This window comes from Centropristis striata, chromosome 6, assembly GCF_030273125.1.
Source record: "Centropristis striata isolate RG_2023a ecotype Rhode Island chromosome 6, C.striata_1.0, whole genome shotgun sequence".
NCBI lineage: Eukaryota > Metazoa > Chordata > Actinopteri > Perciformes > Serranidae > Centropristis > Centropristis striata.
Window position 1 is genome coordinate 38,231,838 of NC_081522.1, and position 21,728 is coordinate 38,253,565.

The 21,728-nt window shown below is 41.0% G+C and overlaps 2 protein-coding genes across 2 annotated transcripts in view; both read left to right on the forward strand.

The window, feature by feature from the left end:
* The window catches only part of LOC131974017 (PHD finger protein 21A-like), a 49,491-nt gene extending 37,972 nt beyond the window's left edge, over window positions 1-11,519 (forward strand). The window contains exons 15-19 of the mRNA XM_059336176.1: window positions 72-94; window positions 648-803; window positions 1,148-1,223; window positions 1,319-1,422; window positions 2,187-11,519. Coding sequence (XP_059192159.1) covers window positions 72-94; window positions 648-803; window positions 1,148-1,223; window positions 1,319-1,422; window positions 2,187-3,032 — 1,205 coding nt within the window. The 3' untranslated portion in view covers window positions 3,033-11,519. The remainder of the gene's footprint in view (window positions 1-71; window positions 95-647; window positions 804-1,147; window positions 1,224-1,318; window positions 1,423-2,186) is intronic.
* A 4,034-nt stretch (window positions 11,520-15,553) lies between these two features.
* On the forward strand, window positions 15,554-20,709 carry LOC131974015 (probable E3 ubiquitin-protein ligase TRIML1). The gene is made up of 2 exons (XM_059336174.1): window positions 15,554-15,590; window positions 18,522-20,709. The coding sequence occupies exon 2, from the start codon at window positions 18,531-18,533 to the stop codon at window positions 20,175-20,177; it is 1,647 nt and encodes a 548-aa protein (XP_059192157.1). The 5' UTR covers window positions 15,554-15,590; window positions 18,522-18,530; the 3' UTR covers window positions 20,178-20,709.
* The last annotated feature ends 1,019 nt before the right edge of the window (window positions 20,710-21,728 follow it).

A 21,728-nucleotide genomic window follows, 5' to 3' on the forward strand; every position in this document is an offset into this window, starting at 1 on the left:
ACACTGCTGTCTGTGCTTCTGACTCCTCTTCCTCCTCTTCCTCCCTTACCGCCCCCCCCGTCTCATGCTAGCCAACGAAGACTCCCTTTCCAAGGTATGTCATACAGACTGTTTGTTTTTGTTTTCTTCCCCCCTCTCCATCTTTCTTTTTTTCTTTGTTTTCCGTCTTTGTTGTCTGTCTCATTTCACCCAGGTCGCCCACCCAAATACAGCAGCGTCCCGGAGCTGGGCAGCCTCACCCCGACCTCCCCCTCCAGCCCCGTCCGTCCCCTCCCCCTGCCCAGCCCCAGCTCTGGGGATGTAAGTAACGATGGGGGAGACGGACAGTTCACAGGGTTGGACACCCCGTCACACACAGTCCTTATTGGCCCAGTAGCTCTGTCACTCCACAACACGTCCATTAGTTTGTTGTCTCCATGTGATTATCATCATTTTTACTTTCAGCCTTACAAAGTGAACAGTGTCCTGTAGCCCATGAATAACTCAGACACACTCTAACGTTAACACACCATGTCCATTAGATATTAAAACGAGGCCAACGTTAAACTAAACCAACCCAGATCATGGTGCCTCCCCCTGCCTCTCCACTGGTGGTTGGCGGGGCTCAGCTGGGCAGGGAAACTGATTGGTCCAATTCTTCCTCACAGGGAGACATCCATGAGGATTTCTGCACTGTGTGCAGACGCAGTGGCCAGTTGCTCATGTGCGACACGTGTTCTCGTGTTTATCACCTGGACTGCCTGGATCCACCCCTGAAAACCATTCCTAAAGGCATGTGGATCTGTCCAAAATGTCAAGATCAGGTAACCGCAGCAGCAGCCGTGACTGATCCTGAGTCAGGGGGAAGGGGGTACCGCAGCCCAGAGAGGGGCCGATCAGAGCCAGTAGCTGTAACTGACTGTAAAAATCTGCTTCTGCCACACTGTCCTGAACTTTAGGACTGTTCAATCCTTTGTAAGCATAAACATGATGCAGTTTTTTTGTGCTTCTGTCCCATTCATTGTGTCAGTTAAGATTGGCATCTCACATCCATCCACTTCATTGCTTGTCCCCTCTGCAGCCTCACCACAGGGTGGCGGCTAAATGTGTCCCTTTAAATCTTTTCTAAGTCTCGGCCTCTGTGACAACTGCGAGCTTCTCTCTGCAGATCCTGAAGAAAGAAGAAGCCATTCCCTGGCCCGGTACTCTGGCTATTGTTCATTCCTACATCGCCTACAAAGAAGGTGACGTTGCATTGTTTTCTCCTCCTCTCTGCTGGGGCAGAGTGTGAACGCCTCGACTGTGAGATTAACGGCTGGGTTTTGTGTCTGTGCTGCAGCTAAAGAAGAGGAGAAACAGAAGCTGATGAAATGGAGTGCTGAACTGAAACTGGAGCGAGAGCAGCTGGAACAGAGAGTCAAACAGCTCAGCAACTCCATAACGGTGAGAAACACAATCTAACACGGCAGGTGGTTTTCAGCCGCCTGTTATTCAATTTGCACATAAAAAAATCTGCAAAGGTTTGACAGAAAACATGCACTGATAGGACACACGGCCTGCAGAATAGGGTTGTCAAAAGTATCGATACTCAAAAAAGTATCGACACTAAAGCGTTGTATCCGGATACGATACTCATTTTCAAAAGTATCGATACCTAGCCAAGGAATGAACACTTAAGTAAAGTTATTATATTCACCATAATCAAGCTTGCCTAATACTGTGCACAGCATACAACCTCAAAATATTGTTCTAATTGTTATTGTTTATTGTCTTTATTTATTTTTTGCTCTACCTCAGACCTGAAGCTTGTTATCATAGTTGCAGTTTCTTTTTGCACAACTGTTTTTTATTATAAATATTTAACCTGTGGTTCTGTTAATTTTTACATGTTGCATTTTTCTTGTTAATAAAAATATTTCTGTTAAATTTGGCGTCTTTGTTTTTATCCTTGTGGTATCGAGTATCGGTATCGAGTTGAAAATTGTAGTATCGTGACAACCCTGTTCTGGACACCTTGTGATGTCTAATCTCAAAACTAGACACCTTCCCTTTCTAAGTTCCCTTTTTTTTGCGGCCTATGGTGTCTTGAATAAATGTTTAATTCCCTTGTGACAACCCTACTGCAGAAATAAAGATTGGTCCAAAACGTAGAAGCACAGGAACTCGAGATGATAAATTATTTCTTCTTCTTCTTCTTCTTCCGTCAGAAATGCATGGACACCAAAAACACCATCCTGGCTCGTCAGAAGGACATGCATCTTTCCCTGGAGAAAGTCAAACACCTGATTCGCCTCATCCAAGCCTTCAACTTCAACCAGGCCCTGGCAGAGACAGAGGCTAAGGACGTCGGTGCCAGAGTCCAGGCCGCCGCTGGAGTCACCGTCGCCTCTGAAACGGCACCAGAGGCCAACTCTGTGGAGAAACCGAAGGCCGGGAGCTCCTCAACCAGCAGCAACACTGATGGAAACGACAAGGAGGAGACAGCAGCAGCAGCAGGAGCAGCAGGAGCAGCAGGAGCAGCAGGAGGAGGAGACGCCAACAGCCAGGCCGTGCTGGAAGACAGCGCGGCCCTGACAGCAGATAACAGCCCCGGTGTCGGGGCGGGGGGTAAGGCGGGGCCTGGTGACGGGGCAGGGGGAGGTGGCGGGGGAGGGGGTGGGGGGGACACCGGCTCCGCCCTCCAGGTGGAGGTGGTGGCCAAGCCTGAGACTGAGGCAGCTCCGGTGGCTGACATTCCCGTCCCCTCAGTGGTCGCCACTGTCGCTACCACCAACGGTACGGCCGAGCCGGCCTGCCCCGACCACAGCCCCGCGGGAGCCTGCACCGCCAACACCAACACCAACACCAACAACACCACCACCACCACCAACAACAACACCAACACCAACTCTGAGAACAAGATGGCTGCCGTCAACCCTCCAGAGACAGCGGTGGAGAAGAAGCAGGAGGAGATCACTGACAGTGACGGCAGCAACAACAACAACAGCAAAACCTCAGAACCCTCCCAGCATTCTTTGCCAGCTCTTGTCAGCAGTTTGGACAATAAAAAGTAATGCTATGTCTCTTGAGTTGCGGGAATTCAAACATATATATAAAAAAAAAAAAGACTTTTGCTTGCACCGTACGGTGCCCTGAAGTTGCCAATCTGTATAAATGTTGTTTGTTTGCATTGTATTGTCAGACTGTGTCAATGGTAGATATACAGCCCAAGTCACGTGGCTCTGGGAGGACGTAGGCTGCTCCGCCCACAGAGCTGGGGGACAGGAAGGCTTACATACCAGTGTCATCATGCCAATTAGTGATAGACTTCAGTGGTGGGAATGCTCAAGGGGAGATTTAATTCATCATCACACCAGTGTGTGCCTGTTATAGTGGCCCCTGTGTTCTCTTGTGGGGTGGGGAGATGGGTTCACATGGAACCAGACATCTGTCAGGGGTTGCTGGTCTAAAAAGCAGTGTTGTGATAGAGTACTGAAAAGAGAGCCTGTTCATCCCCTCGTCCCAATGAACTTAATGTGAACAACCTATAACTTCTGCTTTCCCACGTCCCTGATCTCCTCCACCCTAAACCTGAACCAGTATCCCTGACTCCCCCTGCCCCCCCTCCTTCCCTGACATCCCTAACTTCCCCATTAACCAACTCCCCAAACCAACTAGAATCCATCTATTCCACCATCAATCCAACCCTAAAAAGGTTCAGTTTGCCTCAAACTTTAACTATAAATATTGGAACTGAACTAGTTCAAACTGTGTGTCATATAAACATGTGAAGACAAACAATAGTTCAATAACGTTCAATAATCCCACGAGAACTTTGTTTGAAGCTTAAAGACAACTTCTGAAGGACTTCCCCTTCGACCTTTGGTTAAGACCTGTTTCAGTCATAAAAAACATAACCTCTCTATCAACCAATACCCTTAACTTACCATCTCCAGTTTACCAACAGTTCTTAAGTCCAAAAGGTTTGAGTGTGCTTCAAATAAAGTAGTTTATGTAAAGTGTCTGAACGGCCACACTGAGGAGAACAAGATGCAACCAATCCTAGAATCTGGGACTTACCTTCCCCGGTGCATCCATCCCTTTTAAACCCAAACAACCGAACGTAACAACCATAACTCAATGACTGACCACTCCGCCCATTCCCAGTCGACCATGACCTCCATGTTCCTGGTCTCAAACTGTCTGAGAACTTCAGATCCTGACGACTTCTGACGCCGTTTGATTTGTTCATTCAAAGCGTATTGACATCTTTCAACCTGTTGAAAAGATCTTAGACGTTGAGACCGACATGAAGTGACGAATCCTGTACATGAGGATAACAGAGCACACTATTGAGAAGCTTTTAAGGACATTCATGCTGTTGTAGTGTTGTCCTTCCCAACACTTGTTGAGTTGTTGGATAAGAGAAGTCAAAACTCTGGCATCACCTACAGTATCCAGAACAACTTTACTGTAAGAGCAACAAGTTTAAGCTTGTGGCTTTCGTCAGTGTCATCAGGAATTGTCGGTTTAGGAAAGTAGCAGAAATTGACAGAGGTAGTAACACTTCAATTACACCCAAGTCCGTAACATCCATGGCAATCATTCAGCCTGTCGTCAGTCAACAGAAAACCTCCTTGTGACTGAAACACAAATTTTCTTTCCCCAGGCCACAAATGGTCCAATGTAACCTTCTTCTTAAACCCAAAAGGTTTCAAAATATAAAACTATATACAATTATAGTTTGTGCAAAGTGTCATCCAAACACAAAACGTTACAAAAAAAATGTAAAAAGTGTTTCCGACGCTGTTTGATGATGACTTTGTTTGAAGCATACTGACGCCATTAAACCAAATCTACGACCATAAACCAAGTTTCATTCAACAAAAGAACACTGACAACAACCTTCCCAAGGTGACTAAAACCCAAACTTACCTCCTCAGTTTGCCAACAGTCCAACTTCACCTCCTTCTGGAACCCTCACCACCCAAATACAGTTACCTGAGGACAAAAATGGCTTAGTATGCTTAAAATAAAATAGTTGCATATAATGCCAGACAGCCTGTTTTCCAAAAGATGGCGCCAAGTGTCAGATCCTACAAAGTGTAGAGAATGGAGCCCACTGTGGTGTTTAATAATTGTCAATCCTAGTATTTTAAATAAACGTTATTGTATGACCAATACATTTAGGCTTGTAGCCGGCATTAGCACCATCAGTGATTGTCTGGTTAAGAAAATTACAAAAAAACGTTTGACTGTCTTCAGTCAACACAAACACTTTAACCCTCCAGTTGGTGGGCAGCAGTGACTGAAACCCAAATTTCCCTTCCCCTATCCATCAAAAATCCAACGTGACCAGTCTCTTAATTCCAAATGCATTTAATATTCTAACTATAAACAATATAGTTTGTGCAAAGCGTTTCAGACACGGTTTGAAGATCCAACAGTCACTTTGTTTGAAGAATACTGATGGCTTTAAACCAACAACTTCCAAATCAGTCTGACTGTAAACCACGGTCCTTCAACAGAAGAACATTGACCAACAACCAAACCCAAACTTACCACCTCAGTTTACCAATAGTCCAAACTGACCTCCCTCTGGAACCCCAACACAGTTACCTAAGGCCCCCCCCCCTCCAAGTCGACCAATGACCAAACTTCCCCGACCAACCCACCAACCATTCCCATGAACCTGCCCTCCTCCCCCACCCCCCACCTGTATCCCTGAGCTCAGGCAGAGAAGACGCTGAGCGTCGCGTTCAGCAGGTACGAAGGACGAGGTGGAACAGGCGCGGTAGCCTAACAGATGTTTTCAGTGGTGTCGGTCAAGTGTAGTGATTGAGTTTTCATTCGTGAGTCAAGTGTGTCAACTGTGAGCACTAAATGTGAAATTGCAATATTGCAATGTCAACACACACAACTATATCTGGGCTGTGTTTCTTTTTTATAGGAAAAGATATTCAGGTCTTCCTAGTCTTCAGAATAAGTGCTTTCTGTTCCTGAACCTGCTGTACTGGCATTATCAACACGAAAAGGAATCCTCTTTTTGAAGTGGTGATCTTTGCATTATGTACATTTCTGTTGAATCCTGAACTGCCAAAATGATGTTGTATCCAAATTCAGCAGGGACAAGTCCACTTACTGTATTGAAAGATCAAATCATTGGCGTTGTAAGATATAGATGCTACCATTTCAGAAATTGGAAGTCCCCAGATTGAGACAGGAGAGCTTATTAAACAATAACATTAAAGGAACTTTTTTTTTCCTTGAAACGGAGGGATTTGTTGTATGAACCTTCAGATGGATCTCAAAGGACAATACCACAAATCCTGAGATTAAAGCACAAGCTTGCTGCATTACAAAGAAGTGCTGAAGAGCTTTTTGTATGTTAATATGGAATTAAACAGAGTATGCATCTCTTTGTTGTGATGTGACTTATCCCCACATTGCCAATATTTTTCTAGGAGGAAATACAAACCTCCGTGACATTAAGGCTCAAGTCGAGTTCATGTTTTGGGGAGGAGTCGTCGGGCTTCTGTCTCACAGTTAGACTAGTGCATCTCTTTTCTTTCTGGAGCATGTCTGGGCTGAAATGTGATGCTGTTATACGTTGGCTTGGTGGCTGTCAGTTGGGGTCTGTCTTTGTCTGGTGAACTGATCATGACTTCTGGCTTCTCGTTGGGTTCGGGGCATTAACAAACTCTGGTCTGTTCATTACCGGTGCCTCTGGTTGTGCTTTTTTTGTTTGTTTCTTTTTGCTATATTGGAGCATTTTTTTTTTTTGTTTGCTTAAATTGTAGTCGTCCGAAAACCTGTTCACCCCAAAAGATTGAAGACGTTCAACGTTGAACTGTCCAAACTGTTTCATGTTATCATTGAAAAGAATTCGTAGCCATGCTAGCAGCATCAGCTCTTCACATGTTGGTCGCTCCAATTTACAAGACATTTTGTGAAGGCGATCCAGGTTCTCCAGAGGATGAACCCTGCTGCCTTTTGGTTTGAGGTTCACATTTCTGACTGTAAGTGAACTGTCTCACCCAACTATTGGATGGACATATTAATTATCGCTAGAGGAAGAATCACTTTGACTTGTGTTTTTACTGTTGATTCTCTGCGTTTGCATCTAGCGGCATCAACAGGTCAACATTTTAACGTGTCCAATACTCTAAATTGTGACCAGGTACCTGCAGAACTAAGACACCTGCGTAGCATTCAAGGGCTAACATTGGCCGGTTGTTCATGCTCGCACGAGGTTCCAGGACCCTGATCGGTTGAGGGCCCATCCCTTCTTTACCGTAATCTCCGTTTGTAGACATTTGTTAAACGGTCCGTCGTGTAGAGAGCAACAGAGTCGGACCTTTTAGCTTTTTACTAGCTTAGCTTACTTGGCTAAACTGAAACGATCCAGTCGTAGACGTCTCTCAACTCCGTCCTCGCATCTCAAGCGAATCGGACCGTAAACGGTGACCGGTGCAGAGAAGAGCGAGTCCAGACCCTGATACTCATCACATCCGAACCTCAAACATTTTGTCCCCAGAAGCTCAATCATCATCGGACAGATTGTTCTAACTCTGAGCTTTCGAGGTTTCCAGGAGGGATCAGGCAGCTTCTGTTGGATTCATAATAATGCTGCTGTTGAACATCACCATGCTCAGTATTATTATTATTATAAAGATTTTAAAATGGGATCCGACATGAATCTAGAGGCTTGGTGGTCCTGACTCGTCTTTAGGTTCTCCTTTGACTCGTTCCCTCTGTGCTGTGGTTCTTCTTCTTGTGTTTCTGAGGGATGAGTTTGCTAAATCTGTCTGGAGAGAACAAACCTACCACCACTAGACAGTTGGGTAAATCAATTCGAGGCTAAATCCGATGGCTTCATAGATTGTCCTGACCCTAACCGATCAAGAACAATGCCTGAACTCAACCGATCAGGTTCCTGGTACGGACCAGGTGTCTGTCAATAAAAGCAGTGGGATCCATGATAAACGGAGCTGAACAGAGCTGCTAGCATGGCTGTAGACTCCTGGTTAGACTCTCTTGGGGTGGGATCGAGGAAAGAGTCGGGGTGAACACGTCTCTGGGCGACTATAAAATAAGCCGTAACAGGTGTCTCTCTCTCTCTCTCTGTTTGTCATATCATATGGACTCTTGTAACCGAATCAGCATATCTGACACAACACCTAATTTTCTGACATCAGCTGTACAAACTGCCTTCATTCAGAAGATCCCTGAGAAAGTGATGAGAGTAACATTTCCACGTTTGGCCACAGTGTCGTCAGTGATGAAGCCATTTGAACATTTGAAGGGACGCAGCTCTGACAGAACATGTCCCCTGTTCCTCATGAATCCCGTTCGTTGTGTGTTTTGTTCTCGGGTGGATCTTCCTCTTCTCTCGACATGTTGTTCACTCGTGGATAGAGCAGAGCAGTCGTCCAGTCTCTTCACTCAACACGTTTTTCTTTGAACGAGCCCGACATGTGTTCAGACAAACTGGACCTCTCCCTCTGTACAGTAGGTACCTCGAGTGCCTTTCTTCAAACAGCAGATAATATTTGTCTCTTGACTTGCACTGTGACTTGTAGAACCTTACTAACCCTCCAGATGATCCTCCCTCCCGCCCGCCCGCTCTCCTCTGGTCTGTCCCGCCCGCCCCGCCCGGCCCGGTCCTTCACCTCAGGCTGCCAGGAGTCGATGCAAGTTAAACTACATTTCATATTATGCCGTTTAGATCGACCAGATAGTGTTTTGTTGTTGTTTATTATAGGAGTTGCCTTAAATGTGTTTTATTTTCCTTTTTACGTGATTTTCATTCAGAAGAAGAGAAAAAAAAAATCACTGCAGACGCTGGTGGAGGTCAGAGGTCGTTTGGTCGTCGTGGTCAATAAAAAGCTCCAAAGAGGGATTGTTGATGATGAGATCTTTGCTCCAGTTGTTTTGTGATGCACTTTTGGTTTGACCAGTATTATTATTGTTATTATTATTATGATTATTATTATTATCAGAGTGTAAAAATTGGGATCCGTCAGCGACACGAGACGCAGTCGTGAATCTAGAGGCGTGTTGGTCCTGACTCATCTTTCGGTTCTCCTTCGACTCGTTCATCGTTCCTCCGTGCTGTGGTTCTTCTTCTTGTGTTTGGGAGTTTGGATGAGTTTGCTGAATCAGGTGATGTGAGCCGCGGCCTGAGAACAAACGAAGCTGCACCCTGACGGGCAGACTTAGACCCGATTAGCAACATCTGTCCACTCAGTCCGGTGGAACGCATGCCTTCTTATGCAAATTTTTATACAAGATTTGTCAAACCTTTTTAATATGCATTTGTTTTTTTAATTTTATTTTTTATGTGAAACTCAAGTCACCTTTTTTTCTTTGAACGTTGTGGCGTCCTGATGCCGAGCGCGTGCAGTCGAGGTGTTAAACGGTGCGACGGTCGTCCTCGTTCAGAGCGTAAACATTTCTTCCTGACGTTGTGTTTTTTACGGAGGGTTTCAGCTCCTTTTAGTTTAGATTTTAAATTGAACTTGGCTAATGCACCATGCTGACTGTTGGGATCGCAGCAGGGCTGTGGGCGCGATCAAGTCTTAAACTGTGTCCTCGTTTCTATTTAGTCCAAAAGTGAATTTATCCAAAGACTGCAAATGTGCATTTCTGTTTGCAAGCCTTGTTATGTAGTTGATGCATATCATTTGGAAATTAATTTCTGCGTCAGCATCGTGTGCATTCACCGAGCTGGAAAAGGACCATTCGTCGGCAGCTGAGAGCGTTTCCGTTTGTATTGTGAGGAAGTCTAAAGGTCGCATTTCCACTGCACGGAGCAGCTCGGCCCGTTGAGGATAGACCCGCTGCTTAGCCTGAGCCGAAGAATGAAAGAATAATCATTAGTGCAACACGTTTTTAAATAGCCAAGCTAAGGTGGATAGCAACCGCAATGTTTTTAATCTCTTAACCCAGATTTTTAATAATGTCAGGCTGTAAAACTGCAGGTGACAAAGTGAAGAAAGGATCCAGAGAGTAACGTAAAAGATGATTTCACGGCAGTTTCACACATCTAAGTGATCAGCCGAGAATCCCGCCCACATCAAACTCAACCTCAGTCAATGCAAAGATGCAAATCCTTCACCAAATTCACATTGAGTTGAATTTTTCCTTCTTGAGTTAAAAATTCACACTGACAAAACTCCATTGAGAAAATCATCATTTTAACAGCAGTATTCTTGTGTTCTTGCAGACAGACCTGACAAAGCATCAATTCAGACTTTTTCCACATCAGCATCATGTTGCAGTTATTTCTGCATCCTTTAAATCCATTAAATCCCAGATAAATCACTTTATTTTGGCTTCAGACTGAATTCATGGGGAAAAAACAAACATAAAATTGACCAAATTACATGAAAAACATCCTTTAATTTACACCTTAAATGATCTGAATTTTTCACTTAACTTAAAACTCCCTTAACTGTTCAACAACGCATAAAAAAAACTTTTTAACAGCAGTGTTCTTGTGTTCTTGCAGACAGACCTGACAAAGCATCAATTCAGACTTTTTCCACATCAGCATCATGTTGTAGTTAATTCTGCATCCTTTAGATCCGTTTATTCACATTAAATCACAGATAAATCTCTTTATAATGGCTTCATGCTCACGTATTAGTGCTGTACCAGCAGTCATCCAGACACAGCTCCTGCAGAAAGAGATGAAAATCCTTCAAATGACGCAGTTTAGTTTTTCAGACGAATCTGGGACTTCCCCAGCAGCTACAGAGCAGCAGTCGGGTTATTTTGGCCGCGGTGAGGATAGAAAAATGTCGATAATGCAAAACAAAAAACACAAAAACAAGCCGTGAGCCGAGCCGTGCAGTGGAAACACGATATATGCATTAAAAACGTTCATCTCCCGTTCCGTCTGGAAGCATCCTGTAACTAGTTCACTCCGACTCCGAGTCTTTTTCTTTCTTTTTTTTGTTTTAGTTTGTAAAACGATCAAGTCATGATTGTGGCCTTCTAGTATTCTGTCGATACATGACATCATCAGCCCGTTGTCCATCCTGTCCGGATCCAACTGTTCACCTGGAGCTTCTTACCTCATCCACAGCTGATTCTATTGGGGGTGTGTTGAGTGCAAAAAAAAAAAGAGGAAAAAAAAAAAGAAAGCAAGAAAGAAATGAATAAAATAAAAGAAGTCTTTTTTTATCTTCCATTTGGTGAGATGCATTGTAGCGATATGAATAAAGAAAAAGTTCACCTGGTGTGCTGAAAAATGTGTAAATTGGTAATTACACAATCTGAATATTTGTATAATTGTTTGTATTTTTTCATAATGATTTTGGAAAGGAATGTGTTTATTTTTTTGACTTCTGTTCCAGATGTGTCTTCTGTTGGCCTGACATTGTGACTGGTCTGGTGGGATTCTTACCTCTGTATTGAGCCTCTTCTGTGATGAATTCTTTGTATGCAGTGTTTAGGAAATACTGTAGGGAACATGGGGAGGAGTTGATATTAGGAGCATTTGATCAATTTGTATTTATTTATTTTATCATTTTGTTAATAAATTGTGAAAAGCAGCAGCGTCTCATCTGTTGACTTTGTTTCGTTTGTTGTTAAAGTTCTGTATCTGCTTTAGTTTATTGCTTTTTATGACTTAAAAGTTGTAAATTTTAACCATAGACTGTATATAAATAATGGACGTAGTCACCCTGATGTCACCCGTTGGTTTGTGGCCCGTTGGAAGCCTCGAGTTCAGCTTTACACTCATCGCCATCTTGTTTCCGATACAGGAAGCATGACCATATTTGGACTGTGGAGGAGGAGAGGGATCTGATCACTGACTACAGCCTCTCTACACCTCAACCTGACTGAGAGAAGCTGCTGCTAATTCATGTTAGCATTAACTGGAGCATTAACTGGGATGTTAGTTTTGGCAAAAAACAAAAACAAAATGTACGTTACTGACCTCAGAAAAGTCCAACTAAACGCTGAACAAGACATTTAATGAACAAAACGTTCAAATAAACTGTCATTAAGTGAAAATACAGTGAAAGGGTCAAAGTTATGAGACCAAACCGCTAAACGTCCTTTTTTATATCTATATAACGTTATATATAACTTTATTGACACGTTGCCGTGGATACGCATTGTTCTGCTTCTCTCCTGGTGAAGGCTCGCCTTGTTATTGACCTGTCAATCAAAGGTAGCCCCGTCCCAAGTCATACGATTCTTTATCTTCTGTCTTCTTCTAGATGGGGCCATTATTAGAACTATTGACATCAAATTGTTTCTAAGATGATTTTTAACTAGCGATTGAGACCATAGTGTTGTTCTGAAAAAATAATAAATCAAGTGAGAAGTTTTCAAATTTTGCATTGAAATGAATGGGCAGATTTTTTTTGCAGCCAAACTTAGCGCCCCTGCTGGAATTTTCGGTAGATTGCAGACTCAAGGCACTTCCTGGTTGGCCTCCATGCTCAGACCAGGAGATTTCTGCCTGATTTTAACCCTTTGAACCTTGAGATTGCCAGAAACACGTCGATTATCACAGAGAGAAACTGTAACAACAGGAATCATCAGAACTTTCAGACGGTCCTTGAACTGATCGTCAGTTTGGAAAGTTTCCACTATAAAAAAGTGACCAAACTGAGCTTAAAATCTCTTTATTCACCAGCGCGTCATGTGTAAATTACTTGATGCTTTCGTAAAATTGTTCAGCTTCCTGCGGTGTTGAGAAAAGGTGAATCTTGCCGCCGTGTAGCACTCTGAGCCTGCAGGGGTTGTGTTGAAATCCACGGAAGGCGTTGATGCCAACAAATAGCTTCGTAACTAAAGCTTAAATCCACGTCGGATCCGAACAGTCTCTGCCGACAGATCCTGGGAGAATGATATCTTTTCCCCATCATGTGTGATGTTTCGCTGCTTTGATTCACGAAAGACAAGCTCCTTCTCCTGGAACTTTAAGAAGCGAATGAGGACTGTAGAACCTGATAATGGAATAAATTCCCGATAATGGAATAACCCAGATAATGGAATAAAAATATGCACTTGAGTCCATTGAAAATGTAATAAAACCTGATAATGTAATAACTTCCCGATAATGTAATAAAGTGCATTTCCCAATAATGTAATACACTTTTTTTTTACCAATAATGTAATAAAGTATAACATTAATGGGAGGTTATTACATTATCAGGTTAGCCTTCATTCAACTTCGTCGAAACGCGATGCATTGGAGGAAACATCTCGCGTCACTTCTGTCACCCTGCACACCAATGCTGAACACTGAACAAGCTAAAGAGCAGCTTCAGCCACAGACTCATTCAACCCCGCTGCTCCAAGGAACCAGACAGGAAGTCGTTCCTTTCTTCTGCAATAAGACTCTATAATTCATCTACCTCTGCTAGAATCAACATTACAGAAATGCACTAAATCTACGCACGACACATTGCTATGTTATTAATATTATTACTACTACTATTATTATTATTATATATACTGTTGCTGCCATTACTATTATTACTATATACTGTAATATACTATTATTATTATTATACCGGCCTTATTTATTATTATTACTATTATTAAATATTATATATTATATATCATTTTATTTTATATATAATTATTTTATTTATTTTTATTTTATATTGTTACTATTTATTATTACTTATATTATATATACTGTACTATTATTATTATTATTATTATTATTATTATTATTATTATTATATACTGTCTAGTCACTGTAGCATTGTTGCCATCATATCATCAGTATAATAACCTTCATCTTGCCAACCTACCAACTGATCTTCTTTTTTTAACTTCTTAAGTGTCTTTGTTCTATTCTGTGTTTTTTTTCTATTGTTGTTTTTATTTATTCTACCTCAGTATTTTATTCTATTGTTGTTTTTATTTATTCGACCTCAGTATTTTATTATATTGTATCTTAATGTACTTGAATACCAGACTGCTGTGACAACCGAATTTCCCTTCGGGGATGAATAAAGTAATCAATCAATCAATCCATCCATCCATCCATCCATCCATCTATGCTGCCACTGATTTCGCCATGCCAGTCAGACGGGTGTCAATATTGTCCAACTTTGCACCGAAGTCTGCCCGGAGCGCTTTTAGCTCGCTCAAAACTTCAGCTATGTTAGCCATATGGCTAGCTTTAGCTTCTGTGTCGCTCGTTGGATCTGGCGGAGTTGTTTTAGGACCAGTTTTGCGTCCCCGAGTGAAAATATCACACTGTGTGGTTGCAGTAGTTTTAGACATGTCAACGCCGAGGTTCTGTTTTAAGAAGTTAGCAGTTTATATTAGGTTTTTTAACTAAAATGTGCACGGTTGTTTGGAGCGTTCTTGATAAGCTGCCATCTTGGTTCAGCCCACGTGACCTCTCCTATGGATACATATTAGAGCAAAATATGGCCAGAAATTACCCCCTCAAAAAAAAAGTCATACTATAGTATGTCGATTTTTGTCCAAAATGGTCAAATTTTAAAATGTCTAAAAATGCTGGAAATGTCCCAATTATACTCTGTTGATACATGTAGTAGTATAGTTTGTTCAAACCTGAATACTTCCTCCACTCACTTCTTCTTTTTCCGCGTTCAATTGCACTTGGAACTCGGAAAGATCCGACCTCCGAGTCGGAAAAGTGCAATAGAACGGCCCTTGAACTCGGGATTCCGACTCGGAAATTCAGGTAGGATCCAAGCAGCCAGAGTAGGTCGGAAATATAAAAAGACGTCACAGCAAAATGGCGCCACATATCGTGAGAGGTAAACAGTCACTTTATCTTCAACATTTAGTCTGTTATGTGTTGTTTAATTTATTTAGCATTTGTGTTACTAAAAGTGTAGGATAACTTTGTAGTGGTATTTGCACTCCCACTCTGTTAATTAAAGAGTTTGTGTGAGCGTAGTAGGGACGAAAAAGCACAGTAAAAGTGTAAAAAATATTAAGTTTTTCCCATATTTAAACTACATTAGTCTATAAGGTGTTATATTGCACTACTTCTTATTATATCCAGGAAATTGATAAGATTTATTTATATTTTTGTCTCTTAAGTATTTGCAGACCACAATTCCACCCTATATTTAGACCCAGAGTGGACACAACCATTTAACTGTATGTTGCACCAGGTAGCTGATGTACTTCTCCAGAATAATTTTTAAATGCTCGAAAGACATCCAAACAAACATCACTTTGCTGTGGTCGGCCATGTTTTCCGAGGTTGGGCAATGAAACGCATTTACCTCGGAAGTCGGAATTTCCAACTCGGATCTTTCCGAGTTCCGAGTGCAATGGAACGCAGCATTACCCCCTCAAAAAAAGTCATACTATAACATGTTGATTTTTGTCCAAAATGGTCCAATTTTAAAATGTCTAAAAATGCTAGAAATGTCCCAATTATACTCTGTTGATATGTGTAGTAGTATAGTTTGTTCAAACCTGAATACTTCCTCCACCCACTTTGTCTCTGCAGCCACGTCACATGTCCAGCAATGAAAGTGAAAGTTAGTGTGTGAGACAGCAGAACTGCAGTCGGGACAAGTCTCTCTGTTTCTCTCTAAAGAAACCTTCCACTGAATCCAGCAGGATTTTCTCAACAACAGCAGCAGAATCTGTGTCAAACACTGGTGAGTACACTGTCCTCCAGAGACAAAACACACTCACTGAAGATTTAGTCAACGTTTAGTTCAAACCAGAAACTGTTTTACCGTGTAATGAATATTTCAACATAAATATGTGTCAATATAGATTTTAAAAAGTGTAAATCTAGTCAGAGGTAAAAACTAAACCACAGTGAGTGAACTCTGGTTTTCTAAAATCAAAGCACTGCAGTAGCAGCCACTTCTCTAAAGTCTGGCTTTGATCCAAAGGGTGTGGAGACAGCAGGACGTCCTGTCATCATGGGGCAGACTACTACCATTTATATCACTTTATACTTCTACTCTACTACAGTTTAGACGTATATGTTGTACTTTTTCCTCCACTACATTTAGCTGACAGCTTTAGTTACTTTTTGTCAAGATTTAAGATGAAAAACATGATACATTTAAAATGATTAAAACAATGTTTTTAATTAAACTTCATAACAGTGTATTAGGTAATTAAATGAGTTCTGTCTTAGTACAATCTGAGTGGGGCCATTCTGCTTAAGGGGGTACTTTTACTTTAGATAGTTTAAGTATTGATGCAGATACTTTGTACTTTAAAAAAAAAAAATGTTTATTGCACATTTTGTTAATTTACGAACGGTGAACAACATAGAACAAGAAGGCACATACAAGAAAAATAATAACAGTAATGATAGCAATAATTATGATAAAAAATAAAATTAATAAATAAATAACTGGGGAAAGAAAGAGAGAGAGAGATAAAAGTTTATAACCACAAAATAAATAAATGAAAAATAAGTAAATAAATAAATACATACATATATCTATACACACACAGGACGTCCTGTCATCATGGGGCAGACTACTACCATTTATATCACTTTATACTTCTACTCTACTACAGTTTAGACGTATACGTTGTACTTTTTCCTCCACTACATTTAGCTGTCAGCTTTAGTTACTTTTTGTTAAGATTTTAGATGAAAAACATGATAAATTTGAAGTGCTTACACTTTTTTTGAATTAAACCTCATAACAGTGTATTAGATGGTTAAATGCTGCTTACATAAATGAATCAAACCAGAAACTTTTGTTCACTGTGTAATGAACATTACACCATTACGGAAACGTATTGCTGCCAGACACACAAAAAGGCTCATTATCACATTTTAACGTGTTACCATGGAAAGGTGTAGGGTAAAATAAATAAATCCATCTACACAATCATCCATCCCAGCTGGTAATACCACAACTATTGTTTTGGGAAAATATGCTTTTGTGTAACTTATGTGAATATTTTAGACAGAAAATATTCAATAACTACACTATTATTAGGTAATTAAATTAGTACTGTCTTAGTACAATCTGAGTGGGGCCATTCTGCTTAACCCTCTATGGTACGCATTATGATGCTAGTTAGAAAAATAATGTTTGGAGTGTTTTTTTGTCTTAAAATAGACTAAATAAACAAAATCTGAAGAAATTTTATAATTCTTTTTTTTGTGGAAGTTTTTGGGGTTTGTTGCCCGTAGATAACATTGTACCATAACGGTGCACAAGTGAAAAATAAAGTTTTTAAAATTAATTTTAACATAATTTATTCAATAAACATGTGTTAAATATTCAGTAGCTTCAACAGGGTACAATACATAACATTTTAAATTTAAAAACATTATAAAAGGAACATTTTTAACCGGTTTCTTGTATTAATGTTGCCTGTAGGAAACATTGTACCATTGAACCAACGACCCATTGAAATGAATGTCTTCCACAGTCTAAGTGTATGAAACTATCAAAAATGAAGGTTTATTCACCTATGAGTAGGAATATTTATTTTTTTCCAGATGGAAAGGGGCCAGGAAATTAAGTTTTGAGTGTTTTTTTGTGGCACAAAATGGCAAAGCTGTTTCCTTTGGAAAAGTCTGTAAAATAGTGTTTCAATATGGCCGCCTGGAGGTCATGTGACAAATTAAAGCATTGCTACTGGTTCCCTATACTCTTCACTCTTTTTTAAAGTATCGCATCACACAAAAACATGCATTGTAGATGTTGGAGCTATTTATTTTTCTTAGTTAGTATTTAGTTGTCTGTTTAGTTTATTAATAACAAAGAGTATCGTTTGATTATTCTCGTTTGTTTATTTTGATAATATTTTGTTTTGCTAGTTAATTGTTTAGTTTAATCATCATTATTGTTTAGCATATTTAGTTAACATATTATTTTTGTGTTTAATGGTATTTTGGTTGGCACCGTGGGTGCCTGATGTTATATAGGTAGGTGGGTAGGCAGAGGACCAGCATGCACCTGGGTGGGCCAATGGTTTTTTTACCACCGCGAAGAGAGGAAGCAGGAGCCATGTGTCTTTGTTCTCTTTGTTTGCTTGTTCGTTATTGATAAAATAAACCTTTGGAACTAACAGCCATGCGTGGACTTCAGCTTCTTTGCCTGCGTACACCACACGCCCATGGTGCGTCAGTGGCAATTTGATTAAGTTTGTTTTAAGTTTTATTTTGTTATTTTTTGGACAAAATTGCCACTACGGTAGAAATTTGAGAGGACAAAAATGGGTAAACCGTACCATAGAGGGTTAAAGAGTACTTTTACTGTAGATACTTGACTAGTCTGAATACTTCTTCTGAATGCAGATACTTTTGTACTTTTAGTTAAGAAAGGGATCTGAATACTTCTTCCCCCACTGGTCCAGTGTAGGTGAACCTCTCACCGTCTTTACTCTCCCTCATCAGGGAGGTAATGCTTTGTGGAGTCAGATGGAAATTATATCTGCTGTAAATGCATACTAACATCAACTTATTGGTTAAGACTAGGCTGTATTTTTATTTTTAAATCTAAATTGTTGCTTGGGACAATTTGATGGAAATACTACACCTTCGCAAATAATAAAAAGACATGTATTTACGCTTTTTGTTTTTTCACCCTTGTTGTCCTCAGAGTGTAGATATGTCTGCTGCTGCCAGCTGTCTGCTGACTGAAGATCAGTTTCTGTGCTCCATCTGTCTGGATGTGTTCACTGATCCAGTCACCATACCATGTGGACACAACTTCTGCAAGACCTGCATCACTAAACACTGGGATAAAAATGTCCAGTGTCAGTGTCCCAACTGTAAAAGGGTTTTCAGCACAAGACCTGAGCTGCAGGTGAATACTTTCATCTCTGAGATGGCTGCTCAGTTCAGACAGTCAGCTCAACAGAAAGCCAGCAGCAGCAGCTCAGAGCAGCAAGTTTATGAACCAGGAGAAGTTCCCTGTGACCTCTGCACTGGAACCAAACTGAAGGCCCTGAAGTCCTGCCTGGTGTGTCTGGTCTCCTACTGTGAGACTCACCTGCAGCCTCATCTGACAATGGCAGGCCTGAAAAGACATCAGCTGATCAACCCTGTGGAGAACCTGGAAGGCAGGATGTGTCCGAAGCACGATAAACCGCTGGAGCTGTTCTGTAAGACCGACCAGACGTGTGTCTGCATGCTCTGCACCGTTTTAGACCACCAGACACATAAAGTTGTTCCTCTGAAAGAAGAATATGAAGGAAAGAAGGCCGAGCTGGGGGAGACAGAGGCTGAAATCCAGCAGATGATCCAGAAGAGACGACTGAAGATCGAGGAGATCAAACACTCAGTGGAGCTCAGTGAGAAAGATGCAGACAGAGAGACAGCAGATGGTGTTCAGGTCTTCACCGCTCTGAAGGAGTCTGTTGAGAGAAGCCAGGCCGAGCTCATCGACACCATCAAAGAGAAGCAGAGGAAGACAGAGGAACAGGCTGAAGGCTTCATCAAAGAGCTGGAACAGGAAATCTCTGAGCTGGAGAAGAGAAGCACTGAGGTGGAGCAGCTCTCACAGTCTGAAGACCACCTCCACCTCCTCCAAAGCTTCACCTCCCTGAACGCTGCTCCACCCACCAGAGACTGGACAGGAGTCAGCGTCCATCCACCTTCATATGACGGGACTGTGGTGAGAGCTGTGAGTCAGCTGGAGGAGACGCTCAGTCAACAGATGAAGAAGCTGTTTGAGGCTGAGCTGAAGAGGGTCCAGCAGTCTGCAGTGGATCTGACACTCGATCCTGATACAGCACATCCTGATCTCATCCTGTCTGATGATGGAAAACAAGTTAAAGATAGTGATGTAAGGAAGGAACTCCCAGACAACCGAGAGAGATTTGACAGGTCTGCTTGTGTCTTAGCAAAGCAGAGTTTCTCTTCAGGAAGATTTTACTACGAGGTTCAGGTTAAAGGGAAGACTGACTGGACATTAGGAGTGGTGAGAGAGTCGATCAACAGGAAGGGAAGCATCACACTGAAACCTCAGGATGGTTACTGGATGATATGGTTGAGGAATGAAAATGAGTACATAGCTTGTGATGACCCTCCAGTCCTTCTCTCTCTGAAGTCTCCTCCTCAGAAGGTGGGGGTGTTTGTGGATTATGAGGAGGGTCTGGTCTCCTTTTATGACGTTGATGCTGCAGCTCTTATCTACTCCTTTACTGGCTGCTGCTTCACTGAGAAACTCTTCCCATTCTTCCATCCTTGTTTGAACGATGGTGGTAAAAACTCTGCCCCTCTGATCATCTCTCCTGTCAGTCACACTGAGTAGAACAACTATTTGATTTTCCACAAAAAAACCTTCAACATAATTTAATCTAATAAATGTGTGTTTGCTTCTGATGTAAAGTCTATACAATGTTGGTTTAGCAGATTCTGATCAGTATGTTATTTCCACTTTTTTTCTTTGTGTTGGTTATAAAAAACAGATTTTTAAGACAATAAAATATAAAATGTACTTAAATGAATATAATTACCTGCCTTCAAGCATAAATAGTACGTTTTTTCCACTGTTGCCTGATTATTGTATATATAACAAGTGTTTCATACCGACACAATTACACACAAAAGTCAGTTAACCCCTTATATGTTAATAGGAGGTTTTCAAAATGTTTTTTGGGGGGGTTTAAGGATCTCGTTCTGGTTTGTTTCAGGGCTAAATTCTGTACATATTTGTTAGTTTTACACACCAAACAAAAATAAACTTGGCTGCCTGCTGTGTTTTTATGTTGCATTGTGTTCACCTCTCTGGAGACTGTAAAGTTTGAACCAAGTGAATAAATTCTCAACTGAATAAAAACAAAGAGAGTTTCCGCTGCATTTCTCTCTAAGTAGCTTGCTAAGCTAACTACTTAGCCAAGTAGTTAGCTATATCATAATACAAAAACTTTTTTTCTTCATAAAGTATGAGAAGCAAAATGGAAATAATGATCTGTTGTTATCAAAAACAAGATATTTAAAGAATACTTGGAATATTTAATCATAAAATAAGTTGATATCAAAAGATGAAGCACAGAAACACACAGCAGCGTTAAAAAACACGGGGAATGAATGAGGGTAATTTTTGACCCATGTTGTGCATTAGAAGGGGTGTCATTATGTTGTGCATCAAAGGGTTAAGAAACATTAATACAGAGGCTGTTTACACAAAGCAGAGAGGAGAGGACAGGAGAGGCTGTTTACACAGAGCAGAGAGGAGAGGACAGGAGAGGCTGGAAACATGACAATACTTCAGTATGTACAATATGTGGTGAAAATATGTGGTTTTTGTGTGTGTCTTTTTTAGTAATTTTGTGTCTTTTGGTCATTTTATTTCCATTTTTTGTCATTTTGTGTTTTTCTTTGGTCATTTCTGTCTCTTTTTGTCATTATACGTTGTTTTTGTGTTTTATTCAAATTTTTTAAATTAAAAATGTTTTCTGTCATTCTAACTGTATTATTCTGCACAAAGACATGTTCAAGTTGTTCATGATTGTGCTGATTCCATAGAGCTGCAGGACTTTGTATAGATTATATAGATTTTATATATTGCAGAGAAATCCAAGGACACAGAGAGGAGAAGTCAAAAGAAACTGCTTGTTGGGGTTCAGAGGGTTAAATTTGGCTGAAATTCAACAGAGAATCAGACAGACGTAACATTTAGTTTGACCTAGTTGTTTATTGTTCACTATATGAATTGCTGAAGTTGCTGCAACAATTAAAGAGACATAAATTAGCGTAGAAATGAACTTTATGTGCACAATGTTTATCACAGATTTGTAAGTGTGCTGAGCTGAAACAGGACCCAGATGTGTTGGGGAGCGAGGGAGGGGAGAGTTTAACC